General features: G+C 48.0%; 3 protein-coding genes across 3 annotated transcripts; 1 reads left to right on the top strand and 2 right to left on the bottom strand.

Annotated features, from left to right (window-relative positions):
• Window positions 1–254: 254 nt before the first annotated feature.
• On the bottom strand, window positions 255–3,486 carry LOC34621908. The gene is made up of 4 exons (XM_026336434.1): window positions 3,175–3,486; window positions 2,967–3,043; window positions 2,618–2,832; window positions 255–2,344 (listed from the first exon to the last, which is right to left on the bottom strand). The coding sequence occupies exons 1-4, from the start codon at window positions 3,484–3,486 to the stop codon at window positions 255–257; spliced, it is 2,694 nt and encodes an 897-aa protein (XP_026192219.1).
• Window positions 3,487–4,675: 1,189 nt separating this feature from the next.
• Window positions 4,676–8,988, bottom strand: LOC34621909 (suppressor protein of bem1/bed5 double mutants). The gene is given in 13 exon segments (XM_026336437.1): window positions 4,676–4,729; window positions 4,831–4,881; window positions 5,042–5,121; window positions 5,263–5,393; window positions 5,530–5,661; window positions 5,763–5,800; window positions 6,058–6,167; window positions 6,332–6,414; window positions 6,646–6,691; window positions 7,125–7,231; window positions 7,599–7,692; window positions 8,074–8,415; window positions 8,844–8,988. Coding segments are annotated over 13 exon segments (1,413 nt in total).
• Window positions 8,989–9,779: 791 nt separating this feature from the next.
• LOC34621910 (chaperone protein dnaJ 6) lies at window positions 9,780–12,317 on the top strand. The gene is made up of 6 exons (XM_022735095.2): window positions 9,780–10,272; window positions 10,428–10,590; window positions 10,735–10,837; window positions 11,216–11,307; window positions 11,585–11,645; window positions 12,231–12,317. Exons 1-6 carry the CDS (start codon window positions 9,780–9,782, stop codon window positions 12,315–12,317), a joined length of 999 nt encoding a protein of 332 aa, XP_022590005.2.
• The last annotated feature ends 1,683 nt before the right edge of the window (window positions 12,318–14,000 follow it).

The following is a 14,000-nucleotide window of genomic DNA, read 5'->3' as shown; positions in this document are numbered from 1 at the left end:
GACCCGAAGTACCTGGAGTCACTCACGGTTGCGCAGCGTGCAGCCCATGGAGAAAAACGCATAGCGCACTCGTTGTAAAAAGGCTGCAGCTCACGCAATCACCTCTTTTCTTTAGCAGTAGGTAGTACTGTTCAGTACCCGCTTGAAACTCGATTACTTTACACTCTTTTAGCACCACTTCACACCCTGTCGTTCAAGCACAGGGTTGCGGCTTTGCTCCTCCCGAGTGCCAGAGGAGCCCCTTTGCATGGTAATCAAGCCATAGACGACAGAAGGATCTGTACCGAGCCTCCTGCGAGTTCCTCACTCGAGAAAAATGAGATCATCGGAGCGATGTCATGCGTGACTCGCCCTTCTATGCATACTGCAGTGATTGTTTCAGCGCATTTTATTTCGTACAGGTGTGTAGACACATGGAACGATGTATTAGGAAACGAGCTACAATAAAAAACAAATACCTCCAGGTGGGTCACTGATTCCACTCCATTTTCATTTTCTATCTTCTGCTGCAACAAAGCATAAAAGCTCTTCCTGAGCTCCTCCAAAAACGACGTCAACGTTCGTGTTGCTCCGTCGTCGTAGTACTCTTCAAAGGTTATGCAGGCCACTGATGAGCAAATCCATGGAACTTCCGCAGACGGAGACTTTAAGCTGTGAATACACAGCTGAAGTGTTTTCCTAAACGCGTCACCTTCTCCGTACAGGTGTTTCTCAAAAGAGGCAACGGATGTCAAGCCTCTTCTGACACCTCCCCATCTTGCTGCTGTTTCGCCCACTGGCAACACCATCACCTTTGCCCCACCTGGCAGACGTGGGACACCTGCCACAACGATAACTCCTTTGTGCTTATCCTGAACTCCCCAACGACGGAGCAAGCTGCGTACGAGCTCTTCCACAATCCTTAACTTGCGTTTAGCCTCCTTTTCCCCCCCTTGCAGCACAGGGGCGATGTGGACGTACACCAGAAGGCATAGTGGAGGGAAGTCATTGAAGTGAAATTCCTCCGGCATATTGGTTTCGAGAGGAAAGAAACAAGAGGCAGAGCTGGGGAAGCCACGACCATCTGAGCGGAGGAGAGACAACGACTGCTGCAGGCTTAGACAGGCACTGACTGTCTGCAACGCTATGTCCAACCCTGGATCTTCTTTCCCTGAATCCTTTAGCCCATGTTCCTCCACTCCTGTTCCTTCAAGACAGTCCTTGTCTTCTTCTCTCATAAGGTGCTTCAAATATGGATTGCTGCCAGTAGCTGGCGATTCACCCGAGAAGGGAACCATGCCGTCTACAGCCCTAAGGAACAGTATCTCAGGTGCCGAGGCAGCTTCAGTCCTTGTTGCCCCATGCATTCTTTTCGCGCACCGAATGCCTTGGCAGTTGCGACACAGGGAATGACACTTTGAAGAAGGCTGCCGGCTGCAACGAGATTTCTGCCGACAGGAAGGGATCCACATGTTTAAGCTGTGTACATGCAGCACTGCCACGTCTTGCGGGTTTTCTAATAAAAAGCTAGGACGAGGAGATACACAGTTAGCTGACGAATGAGCCAGAGAAAACAACACTCTAAATCGCAGAAGAACCCCCGCAGGCAAAGACATCTGGAGGAACGTCATCGGGTGTTCTGGGAAGCCCTTAGACGAAAAGAACTCTTCAATGAGCGCATGGAAAGAAGAAGAAATCGCCTGACAAATCGTCTGGATCGGGCGCACGGCAACTTTCGCATCAGAGGGATCCTTGTAGGCGGCTTCGGAAGAGACATAACACCCAGAGGGAAAAGCTCCCATCTGCTCATCAAGCCAGTTGTTAAGGACGTCGAAAAGAGACGCGCGCAAATCTTGTGGAACCTCGGCGTCAGCAAATGCTTTCGCTACATGAGCGCCACAGGGCAAACTTTCCCCTTGTGGTTGGTTGCAGCATGCTGTTACGTCTGCAGCAAGTATTCCCCTGCATTTGAGAGTGTTTTGGATTCGCACTTTCCACAGGTGCTGCCTTGCATTGCATGTGACCGGAGGTGCCTCCACTGAATCCTTTTCAATTCGGTTCACCGAAGTAGACCCAGCAGCTCCCTGTGTGCCCTGCTGTACATTCCAACCCTGTACTGCCGTTTTGACAAGATCTTTGTAGACTTCGAATCTTTGGTGCTCGAGCTCCTGCATCCCCAAACCGCATGGATTCGTGCTTCCATCCTTTTTTTTAGCTTTTGGCACGAGAATCCAGTCCTCCGGAGAGAGAAGCCAAATTGGAGCCACAGGGTCCTCACACTGGCAAACTTCCTTCCATCGGGTGATAGCAATTGCAGCTTCTGTATACAGGGGGCAGTCCAGAGTTAAAGTTTCGTATTCCCCTCCTGAGCACAAAAAGCCAAGGGAATAAATCAATGAACGGGTGGATTTGGAAGCTAAGCGCTTGAAAGTTACTGGCTCATCGTTGTGTGGGTACTCCAACTGTCCTAGAGTCTTTTCACATGTAAGCATTGTGTAGAGGCGGAGCCAGAGCGTGGTATTCAAGTAAATCTGCCCAGCCTCGCAGCGCATGTTCTGCATGGGAATTATCATCGACACGATAAGTTAAAGCAAAGGAAAGGCACAAGAAGTCTGCTCAGAAACGCAGGCAAACCTACCCTCGCCGCAAACATGGAAGTCGTATTTTCGATTCAAATCTAGAAAATGATCCAAAAGATCACTGATACACTTGCCAAGATTTCTACGTGTTAGCCCCATAGAGGCCGTTTTGACCAATACTGCATGCAACCCCACAGCGCACATCTCCTTCAAAAGGACTTCCTGAGCTTTGTGCCACAACAGGCAAATTGGCACAAGGCCGAGCCGCTGACAGCTGAAGAAGGAACATCACGCAGCAGCCACAGGCGGAATCGAGTGGAATAATATATCAAAACAATGGCACAAAGAACAGGGAATAACTGGTAAAGGGGGAGGAGGCACTAGGGTGCTGGGCGACGAAAGACCGACACATGTTCCAGTCGCCTCCGCTGAAATTCGGAAAGGATGGCTCCGCAAGTTACAGCTTCTATTTCTGGCATTGCATCCTGCAGGTGAAAAAAAGCAGCAAATAAATGTATCCTTATCAGACACGGTTTGATGTGCAATAGTCTACGAATGCACCCAGTTACAGGAAGCACATTTTTCACAGCCATGGTAGAACGATAGAAACACACACCTTTACTAGCACAAGGAGATCGTACAGGTCTTCCACTTCGTCACCTGGCGTTGTTTCGTAGCTCAGCGAGTTAATGAGGAGCGGGCGGCCCCTAATCTCCGAGCTAAACAGAGGAATCCCCATGCACTCGGCAATGGCACCAGTCACTCCCGTGCCCACAGACTGGTACATGTAGCTGTCAGCTTCCAAGGCATTGTTTCGGGGAAGGAGTGTAGCAATAGCGCATATTCTGTGGCCCAAGGCTACAGCACACTGCAGAGCGAAGACGCTATCCTTGCCCCCGCTCACTAGGCCCACCGCTTGTAGACCCATTGTGGCGGCAAGACGGCGAATGATCGGTGCAGCGGGCTATAGCTTACCAAGCCTAGCAGGTTATGAAACATATGAGAAGGAAAGAGGAAAGATGGGAAGAAAGAGTTGGAAGCAAGCACACAGAACAAGCAAAAGCAACCGAAATTAAATGCCGCCAGTGAGGAATCAAGAGAAGGCGGCATAATACGGCCGTCTGAAGCCCATTCCAGTCTCCTCCAATACAGAAACGCTTGTGACCGCGCGCATGCTTTATCGTTTATGCATCAAAGAGCTATTCTCAATGATGGTAAGGCCCCCTGCCTATACGAAACTAAGGAAAGTTGGCAGGAGAAGAGTTGGAGGAAGCTAGACAGCTCAGTAGTACAATCATGATTCTCCTTTTACTAAATTTCAGAAGTGGTTTACCCCCCAATACGCGGAAGGAACATCCGAGGGGGGAAGCGTCGACGGGGGCCCGTGTGGGCCCCCAGTTAGTTCGGTACCCAAATCCACAAAATTGCCCGGGGTGTTTCTCTGTAAAAAAGAAGGCGTACTGTTTCGCGGAGCTCATTCATTTTGTATTGAATATATGATATCAGCCTGCACCTAATTACCAGGGCAGGCGCTTATTTGCAAAATAGTCTCCCTCATCCTGCCCACCCTGATCAGACCTTAACAATGAGCAACTTTTGTTCATTTCATGGGTCATTATCATTCTAATTATGCGTAATATGGAGGGTGGCGCCCATTTAAGACAAGTACATAGAAACTTTCATGGCGCAATGAATAATCAACTTCGTTTAAATACTCTTTAAAGACGTACAACTGGAAAGAGCGGAATGCCCCAAACCAGTTGCCCTTGTATCATGACTTAGTAATTTATATCCAATCCCTTCATTTTGACGCATATGGCAGAAGTCTGAGTCTTTCGCTTGGAAACGCTTTTGCCCTTGTTTCCCTTCGCCTTGGAGGTATCAAGTGCCTGAATGCTGTACCCCTCATTGACAATTCTAAAACGCTGTCTCTGGCACCTAGATTTGGCCTCTGTTTTCTACCAAAGCACATCTTTCTGCAGTTTTCATGGGCAGAAACAATAAGAGCGGCCACTGTTGAAAATTTTGCTTCCTGTCCCGCTGCAATTGTTTTTATCTTGCTGCATTTAACGGGCGGTGGGGCTTTTTTGTTAAAACCTTCAAGAGAGGGGAACTCCTCAGCTACCCTCAAGGCCGAACTGCTCCGTCCAGTTGACATGCATGCGTAAGTCCTGCGAGCACGCAGACCGTATTCGAATAGGCCAATGAAGCGAATACAAAATGGGCGCATCATAAATTCGAATGTCAGACTGCCTATACAAGCGTTACGTACCTCTGGGCTGACAGAAGGCCGTGCATGGAACAAGGCGTTACGGAAGTCTTCCTGTGTCATAAAGTTCGAAGCAAAGTATTGAAAACGAATTGAAGCACCATAGGACACAGAAAGCATGTCACACAGCATTTCAGAAATGCGGAGTTAGCACTTGGAATGATTTCTGGGATACGTCCTCATCATATACAGGCCCGTCAGATTCATTCCTTACCACAGTAACCTCGGGAGGAAGCAATCTATCTCCGGGAACAGACATCAAGAGCATTTGCCGTGTCGTGGGGTCTGGGTCATCTGAATGCAGCAAGTACTAGAGACGGAGAGTAGCACTACCATGGGTGTACGCGCCTTTAAAACATTGCTCGAAAGGGGAAGGGACCGACCGACCGACCCTGCAAGGAAAGCACTCCCAAGGGAAAGTCTCGTTTTTCTAACCTGGTTGGCAAGGCGTGTAGAACGTGCGGCCGTTAAGCTGCACTTGCTTAAAGGCAGAAGCCGACCGGCACCGCCTGATAGGCTCAAATAGCGCGTCCCGTACAAGAACAGAAATGTCTGAGCCGCTAAACCTACAAAAGAGACAAGTGGACATGTTAGATTCAAATTTTTAGCCCACTCTGAGCCTCCCTTTAGTGCCTTGGTCGCCTTTCCAAGCCTCTATTTGTACGCTAGGTTCAGCGAAAATCCCAAGCGTAAAAAACGAACCCTTCCAATTGTCTCGCGAGGTGCTTGAAGTGCTCGTCAGTAAGATGGTGCGGAGTGCCACGGAGGCCACATCTTAACAACTGCTCTCTCGCTTGCATTTTCGGAAGAGGAATAAATATGCGCCTTTCGAAGCTGAGAAACGAATCACATGGAACATCTTTTTCGCGTCCGCTAAAATTAAAACGCATCGCTAAGGCGTTGTCAACCGATAAACAACATCGCAGGAGGCTCACCGCCGACGGATTGCCGCATCAAGGGCCCACGGCGTATTCTGCGAGCACACTGCAAGACAGGGAAATTCGACAGTATGAACTGATATCCTCGTCTATTATGCTTGCCTAGACAGTAGTACAGAGACGGAGTAAAGCTGCGATGGACATGAATGGGCCGTCCCTGTGAGACCCTAGTGAAAGTAGACGCTTGCGGCAGCCATCATACAGCGGCTTTCGTTGTGCTGTATCATTTGGACCCATTCAAACGGGAAGAATCGCAAGTGATTAAACTTTCTAATCCAGTGTTTGCTCCTACGGTAGCACCGAGAACGAGAACCTGGCTGAGGTCAAAGTTGATGCCTTGCATTTGAATCAAGAATTCTGTTTTCATTCGGCGAGACGATTCGCTATCGCTTTCTGATCGCGCTGGAATGAGACACGAAAACATCAAGAGAAGCCACTCGTGCTTTTCAAAATTTTGAACGTTTCAGTATAGTTCCTTGTAGCGACGCAACGCATAAAGGCATGATGAGAAAGGTCCAGCTAGTCGCCAGTGAGGCAGGTTCAAGGCAGAGGGAAGGTTTGCTTACATCCACACATGGAGTCAATTTCGTCGATAAAAATTATTGAGGGGCGTCTGTCCCTTGCCACTTCAAAGAGAGATCGAACGAGTCTGAAGTAAGAAGTCCCAAAATACGGGCACATGAAAATAGCAATAAGAAACTCTCGATTTGCCATTTCGGATAAGAATGGATCGCAATGGCGCATGTCATGAAGTCTTAAATAACCACTTGCGACTATTCGCTAGCTAGGAAGGTACTTGATACAAGTTTGCTGACTTGGGTTGCTTCTAGGTGCCACTAAGGCGCGGAAGCCCTGCAGCTCACGAAATTCCCCAACTCACTTTTCGCTTTCCCCTTGCCACTTGCTCACCAAGTCAGCCGCCGAGACTGCAGACACAAAGCAACACAAGAAAGATGTAGCAGACGGATGGCTGCAGTAGTTGTGATTGCGCCAGTGTGCAGAAAGCATACCTAGCATTGGACAAAACGCCACTATGAAATACCCTCCCAAGATAAGCACTTGTCGGCGTGCAACAAACAAGCAAAAGCCACACAAATGCAAACGCGCTACCACGGCCGCCAACATGAAGAACAAACACGAATAGGAACATTGCCAGACTCCGGCTCCCAGAACAGGGTTGCTTTGCATAGGGAGCACTTGGAGCAACTCCCTATGATTCCTGGTGGAGGATTGTAGGGATGGAGCTGCTGCCAATTGATGAATCACGGATATCGAAAAATCAAGTCGTCACAAACAGCACCAATCATTCAACGCTAGACGCCACGCTAACGCATGAAGCACGCAAAACAAGTAGTTTACCTGAGAGGATAGTCGCGTCCGCTTCGGCCGCAAGGGCCTTCGCTAGAAAAGTCTTTCCTGTTCCTGGGGGCTGCGTATTACAAAAGCAGGTCTACCTTGCCATGTCGCTGAGAGCTAAAGAGATTATACAAATCACAGTAGATCCATGAGCAAAAGAGCCGCGTGCAAAAACAGCAATGCGGTCATCAAAACCACTACCAGACAGGAGCGCCGTGCTTGTGTACACACTCGCAGTTCCACTGATCCATTGTAAACCAGACACATCAGCAACCAGGCGGGCGGCAGCAAGCAAGACTAAGCATCGTTACAGCACTCAGAAAGACAGAGTTATCAAGAGAAAATTCAGAGCTATTGGCAGCAGCTCACCCCGTAGAGCAAGATGCCCCTCCATGGCCGTCTCTCCCCTGAACGCAATCGCAAGCGTCCACGGTTACTTCTAAACTCGGCATGCCAAAGCCTTTGCCTCACATAAACATCTCAAGGTGTTTATTCTCACCAGTAAACAAACTAGGAAAGCGCGAAGGGAGAATGATAGCCTCTTGTAGTGCCTCTTTCGCGGACTCGAGCCCTGTTTACATCGCAAAGTGAGTGTGAGCAAACACATGCAGTCCTTGATACTTTTCAAGTCAACCTTGCTGATCCATTATGTAGTGCCCATGCATTGTTCCTAAACCCGCAAAGACAAAGGCGATAAGGGATACGGGCTAGGGTACTGCGACGCGTGAAACAGCCAACTACGCGTCCAGCACTCACCCGCCACATCTGACCATTTGAATCTCGGTTTTTCAGCTAAAATAGCGTCTGCGCAAAATAATATAGATGCTTTAAATGGAATCATCTTTCAACTCTTGTTTACTGACGCTCAAAACCCCAACCCGTGTATCTTGCATCGGCGTAGTGGAGAGCCCGGTGCCATGTACTACTGCACGTGCGCGTGTGCCATTCTCACGAACGATCTTTTGCTTGATTCTTTCTCCCTCTGCAGCGTCAGCCTCGGGCCTTGACGTGCTATTGCCTGCTTCCGCTGCGGCGTTCATCGGAGTGCCGTGTGGGGAAAGACAAACGGGTGATCGCGAGAGGGGTGTTGCAGCTGTTGTTGGCGGGGCTGCCCTTTTGACAGGCTTAAGTGGAGAGGTAGAGGGAGCTGGCGACGTTTCGCTCAGTAGCAGCCGCTGACGTAATTGTTGTTTCGGCCCACGCAACAGTAAGTGTTGCTTTAACTGCTCTGCACGCGTAATGTATTCTTCCATTCTGCGGTATATGCGGTCTCTTAGGGTAGGGTTTTGTTGGACTGCGAGTATAAAGGCCCACATAAGTTGGCCAAAGAGTATATAAAGAAAGCAGGGAAATCGCACACAAAAATAAGCACGAGAAGATCAGGAAAGTACATAAAGACCCCATTTCTGTTGACTGACGCGTGCGCGGCGAATGCAAAAAGACATGCGGCACGCGCTGTCTAACAGAGGAGATTCGTTTATTAGGAATACCAAAGGTTAAGCAACAACAAGTGGCATATGCCAGACTTTGTATTTTTCTAATAGTCCCCATAAAGATAGTTTGCTACTAGGCTGCGGAATGTACGCAACGGGTTGGACATAGACATTTTTAGGCATTGCTGATGAGAATGTTCTATTCCCCCTCCTCTATTCATCCTTGTAATTTTCGCAATTGCGTGTGTTAGGTATGATAAGACTGCCGCGATGTGATGAGGCTTCTTACACTTGCAGATAATTCTCCAATGTTCCAGAGCCTGCTTGTAGAGTTCAAAGGCCGCTAAATAGTGACCAGCCGCGTCTTCTGTAGCCGCCTCATTGCTGAGATGGACTGCCGTACGAAGGCGCTTATCGGAAAGCCCGAACTCCATTGGGCATAAGACAAGAGGACTAAAATTCAATGCAAGACGTGCAGAGCTTTGCTGTGGATGGTGGACTCGACGCTGAGTAAAAAAACAGCGAGAAATCCGCTACCAGACCGCACGATACGTCTACAGAACGACGCCGTGGGACAGAAAAAAGCCAGGCAGATACAAAGCGAAAAGTGATCATAGCCTTCACACTTGAACACTGAAAGGGCGATCGTGCAGACAGTCGAAGCACCGCTTTACTGGAATATTCTGCATCACATGAGTCTTCTTCTGTGGCAAGAAACAATGCGACATATTTGTTGATTTAGTAAAGGCAAAGCAGCAATACAATCCGCAGCGCCTAATACAAGGGGCCCTCTTGTCTGTCTTGTTCGAAGCAGAGGAGGGCCAGCATCCTTGGGCTTTAGGACCCCTGCAAGGCGGAAAGTAAAGAAATTTCTACTTTAAAATGAAACGGAAGATAATGCTTGTGTGGTTATGTAGAAAAAGTCCTTGTGAGTCTCCGCAAAGGTAAACAGCAACCGCTAAACACCAGATCGTGTTTGAGCGGTGGGGTCTCTCCAGTGCCAACAGCCCCAGGAATGAAAACGGCGCATCCCCGCGATCTTCTTCCTGCAAAGTAGCTTTCCAAACAACTGTTAGCTTTTACTGTAACAAGCCACCGTTCTCGTCAATGGCGCCCTTGGCGCAGTACACCAGCAGTTGGATCGTTTTGTGAGTTATGATTTCTCCCTGGTTGTCAAGTAAAAAGGCGGCGAGGATCTCTGAGGCTCTGCAGCACATATGCTCACATGCGCCAAGTTACTTACGTCAACGCTTTACACTTACAAAGACAGAAGATGACTCGGCCTTGCAACAAACGATCGGCAGCTGCCACCACAACCTCCATCAATGGTTCCGGAAAAGTCAAAAGACCGAAAGAGCAACGAGGGCATCAAGACAAGTATACAGAGGAAGCGTCTTCCTCATCAGGCAAAGGAAAGAGGGTAGGCGAAGCAGAAACCCATTCTCTGTATGATCTCTTGGGAGTATCAAGCGACGCAACCCCCCGGGAGATAACTGCGGCGTATAGACGGCGTGCCTTAGTGTGCCATCCGGACAAAGTTCGTCAGAGGGAAAGAACTAAAATAGAAGGAGAAGATGGAGGGAAAGGGATGAAAGTTAAGTATGATGACTCAGCACAAGTGCTATCTGTAGAAGAAGCAACTAAGCACTTTCAGAGGCTGCAGGCAGCATATGCTGTGCTCAGTGATCCAAAAAAACGAGAAAGATATGACCGGACAGGTGAGCCTTTTAACCGCTTGGGATCCACCTTTATTTCGAAGCCCTTTACGCCTGTGCACATACCTTGGCGGAGGATACGACCTCTTGCACCAATCTCACCACATGGTGTTCTACTGGCTCCACGAACTTGAATTTGTTTTTTTTTTTTTAACTAGGAGAGACTGGAGAGGACCTTTTGGAGGGTAAATCGTACGAGGAGGCGTACCGGTACTATAGGGAAAAATTCCCAGAGGTGACGCAAGAGGCAATAGACCAATTCAAAGCCAAGTACTTGAACAGCGAGGAAGAAAAGGAGGATATTTTAGACTTTGTGAACAAGTATGAGAATTCAATTGATTGTAGTGGCTGAGAAGGATATGTAGTCTCATGGGAAGAATTCCGTACAATTTTTTTTAAGGATGCGGAAACCACTTCTCTCACCCCACAGGCTTATTTCTTCTGGCCCTGTCTGTGCTTCGGTAGGTTCCGTGGGGATCTCACTCTCTTCTTCGACTTTATTCCTCTAAGCGAGCCCAGCGATTGGAAGCGATACAAGAGTATCCTATCCCTTTTGTTGGAGGAAAAGGTATTTTGGTCTGCAACATACCTAACATATCTGCGAATGCAACCTTTTTATACTATTTTAGGGGCAAGGAGGGAAGAAATCTGTATGCCGTGTTCCCTCACTCTCCTCAAATGTACTACAAAGCGTGCTGATGTAAAAGCGATACCTTTTATCTGAGTCCAAAGGCAAGAGTTCTCTTGTCACCAGCCTGCTCTCGTCTTCTTTCAATTTTTCGTTCATCCATGGAAGGCCTCTAGGGAGCCAGAAGCGAATCAGTTCAATCTGTAGTGTATCGATGTACATGGAAGAGCACGCGGGCATCCATTATTCGAACAGATGAACCTTTTGTTCATTTTCTTGTTTCTGTCCGAGTGCCTGTGATTTTCCGTTTTGCTTCAGAAGGTTAAACGAACCGCTGCACTTGAGGAGACAATTAGAAGTTTCGACATGATCGCCGAGAAGTTCACGAAAAAGACCAAAAAGGAAGAAAAGTCAATAAACACATATCCCTAAGAGCAGAGACGCAGCTTTGCCAAAAGAGAACGATACTAACGATCAAAAGCAGCAAGAGGGATATATGCTTCAAAATAGACATAAGGGGGAAGAATAGGTCCAATGTCCACATCTACAGTATCTTTTACTAGACATATGCTAAGTTTGTTGTTTAAAATGCTTTTCCTTGCAACAGTTGCAGTTCACATTCCAAAAACGCGTGAAAACGCAGCCAATCTTTCGCTGGTTTGTACTCTATCTGGTATATGTTTTCAGGGAGGCAGCAAAGGGAGGCAAAAAGAAAATGGACACTTCGAGTTTGGCCCTTGCAATCCTCGTAAGCACCTCACGAGCAATACTTGAGAGAAAGGAAGCAGAAGTCAGCGTGTTCCCTCGATTTCCAGATGATTGCCTGTAGTGGCCCAACTTCTATCACTGCTTGCTGGATAATGCATTTATGGAATTGTGTACTCTTTTATTTCGCACTACACATCTGCCGCCAATGCGAGAGTGTCTATGCACATTATGGGGCACAAACCACAACATGCCTGTAACTCTTACCCACACAACACAGAAATATACGAGCAGCCAATGTGACGACGGACTCTGCGGCGTATCGACCTTACGCTCAATTCCGTTTGCTGAAGCCGTGCATAGACAGTTTGGGCAACACATGTGCATGGAACTCGGTGGATTCACTTGCAAAGTTGAAACTCAATGGTCCCTTCTAGGAGCACAGCTAGTCGCGTCCAACAACAAACATGCGTCCTGCCGTTTCATTTTCTGCACACGGTTCCATGCACGCATGCATTTTCTGCCTGTTTCTTCACTCCAGTGGACAAGGGACCCTGACATCCAGGCCCACTAGTGAGAGTGCGAAGAACAATCACAGCTCGCTTTGTTTCGTTCTGCTTGCTTGCAGGGTAACATGAGCAAACGGGAGGAGGCGGGCAACCGGTTCCTGAGCTCTTTAGAAGAGAAATATGGGAAGAAAAAAACTCGGAAGTAGAACGACGCGAAATAGGGTAGGGGGTGGCATAAATTCATATTCTGTAGTTGATTCAACTCGTATCATTTGCTTTCTTACGTCCTGTGTTTCCTCTTTCGCCTGTTGTGGTATGCCCCCCTCCTGTCTCTACGTGTCTCCGTGCCTCGTCTGTATATATAACAGAATAATAACGGACCTACTAGAAGCTTCAATTAAGTTCATTTTCTAGACACTCATCAGAATGGACATCGATGCGCGAGAGCAAGCGAATGCTCCCACTTTTTTGTGGGAGGCTTCGCCAATACCGCAAACGTCGTGGAGGCAAAAAAAGAGGCACGCGCAAATATGCTTCTGACTCCCCTCTACCACTCCTCAAACAATAGCCACACACCATCCGCAATCGCCTATGCTCGCCACTAACCAAAACCATAGTCAGCCCATGCCAGGATTATAACTGCAATGGAACCCTATTCAAAGAGAAAAGACCCAGTGGCACACATTACAGCAGAGTAAAACTAGGGCCGTCCCTCTCATTTACAATAACGGAGGAATTTTCCGGCAATACTGATGCCCTGTCACCTCCATCTGTGCAAAATATGTTGGTTCTCCCACTGTTGCTGCACCTCAAATGGTTTGCGGCATTCTGGCTTCGAACCATTTGTATGCTCGCTTGTTGGAGTACTGCCCAACTTTAATGTAACACTTTAGGAGAGTTCATATTTTCCTCTTCTTCTCATTCCTCGTTAACGGAGTACCGGGGCGCGCGCGATCCTGCACAAAGAATCAGCTGAATGTGCAACTCTACTCAATAAAATGAAGTGTAACGTGTTCCTGAAGCCTTGCCATAGGCTTGCAGCATTTAAAACGGCCCTAACGACCCGTACAACCCGTGTATGCTCATTTTCTGCTATCTTCACCTTGCGTGCCAAAACGTAGAGGGGCGCAAGAGCTGCGTGTGCAGATTGAACCTTTGCTTCTAGGGAAAGTCTGCAGGTGCGCCCACATCAAAAAAGGAACACGACGCAGACATAATAAGAAACGATAGACGCAGGAGAAAGTACGCAAGGGAATGGATGCACATGCACCTGGAGATAGTGAAAAGCGGAATTAAAGGCAGAGTGCAATATAAGGAGACACGATAAAAAGGCCTAATTCTGCGTCAAGCGTCCAAAATGGGATGTAAGCAAGCTTACGCGGAACGTGGATATTCCATTGTCTCAGCGGACGACCTCTGCATGTAGCAGTTTCATAAAGCAGAACAAAAAATTTCCTCCAAAATTTGTCATATCCCTCCCATCCACTCCCTCTAACTTGCTTCGATTACCTTCTGCTTTAAGGTATTCACTAACAGATTGATGCATTCATAGTTCAAGCATAACATCCAGTCCTCACGTGTTTCTGGCTGCGGGCTGATAGAATAATGTCTTTGGCTGCTTTCTTTATCCTCGTGCCATCATGCAACGGTGTGAAGCCTTTCTCATCGTCTCTTTTGAGAGGCCGTGATGAATCAAAGTACCCGGCTTCAAGCCACCGCAGCATAGCCAAAGTGGAGAAGGGGCCCTGACACTGCATTAAATGGCAAGGATGGGAACACCAAGTAATGATTCTAGGATGCCAGTACATACCGCAGAACAGCAGGGGAGGGAAGCCAAAGGGAAGCATTTGCATTCATGCCCATGTATCTAATACGAACTACACAGTGGA

Source organism: Cyclospora cayetanensis, unplaced genomic scaffold (assembly GCF_002999335.1).
Source record: "Cyclospora cayetanensis isolate NF1_C8 unplaced genomic scaffold, CcayRef3 CcayRef3_contig_128, whole genome shotgun sequence".
Classification (NCBI taxonomy): domain Eukaryota; phylum Apicomplexa; class Conoidasida; order Eucoccidiorida; family Eimeriidae; genus Cyclospora; species Cyclospora cayetanensis.
This window is presented reverse-complemented; position numbering and strand designations above follow the sequence as displayed.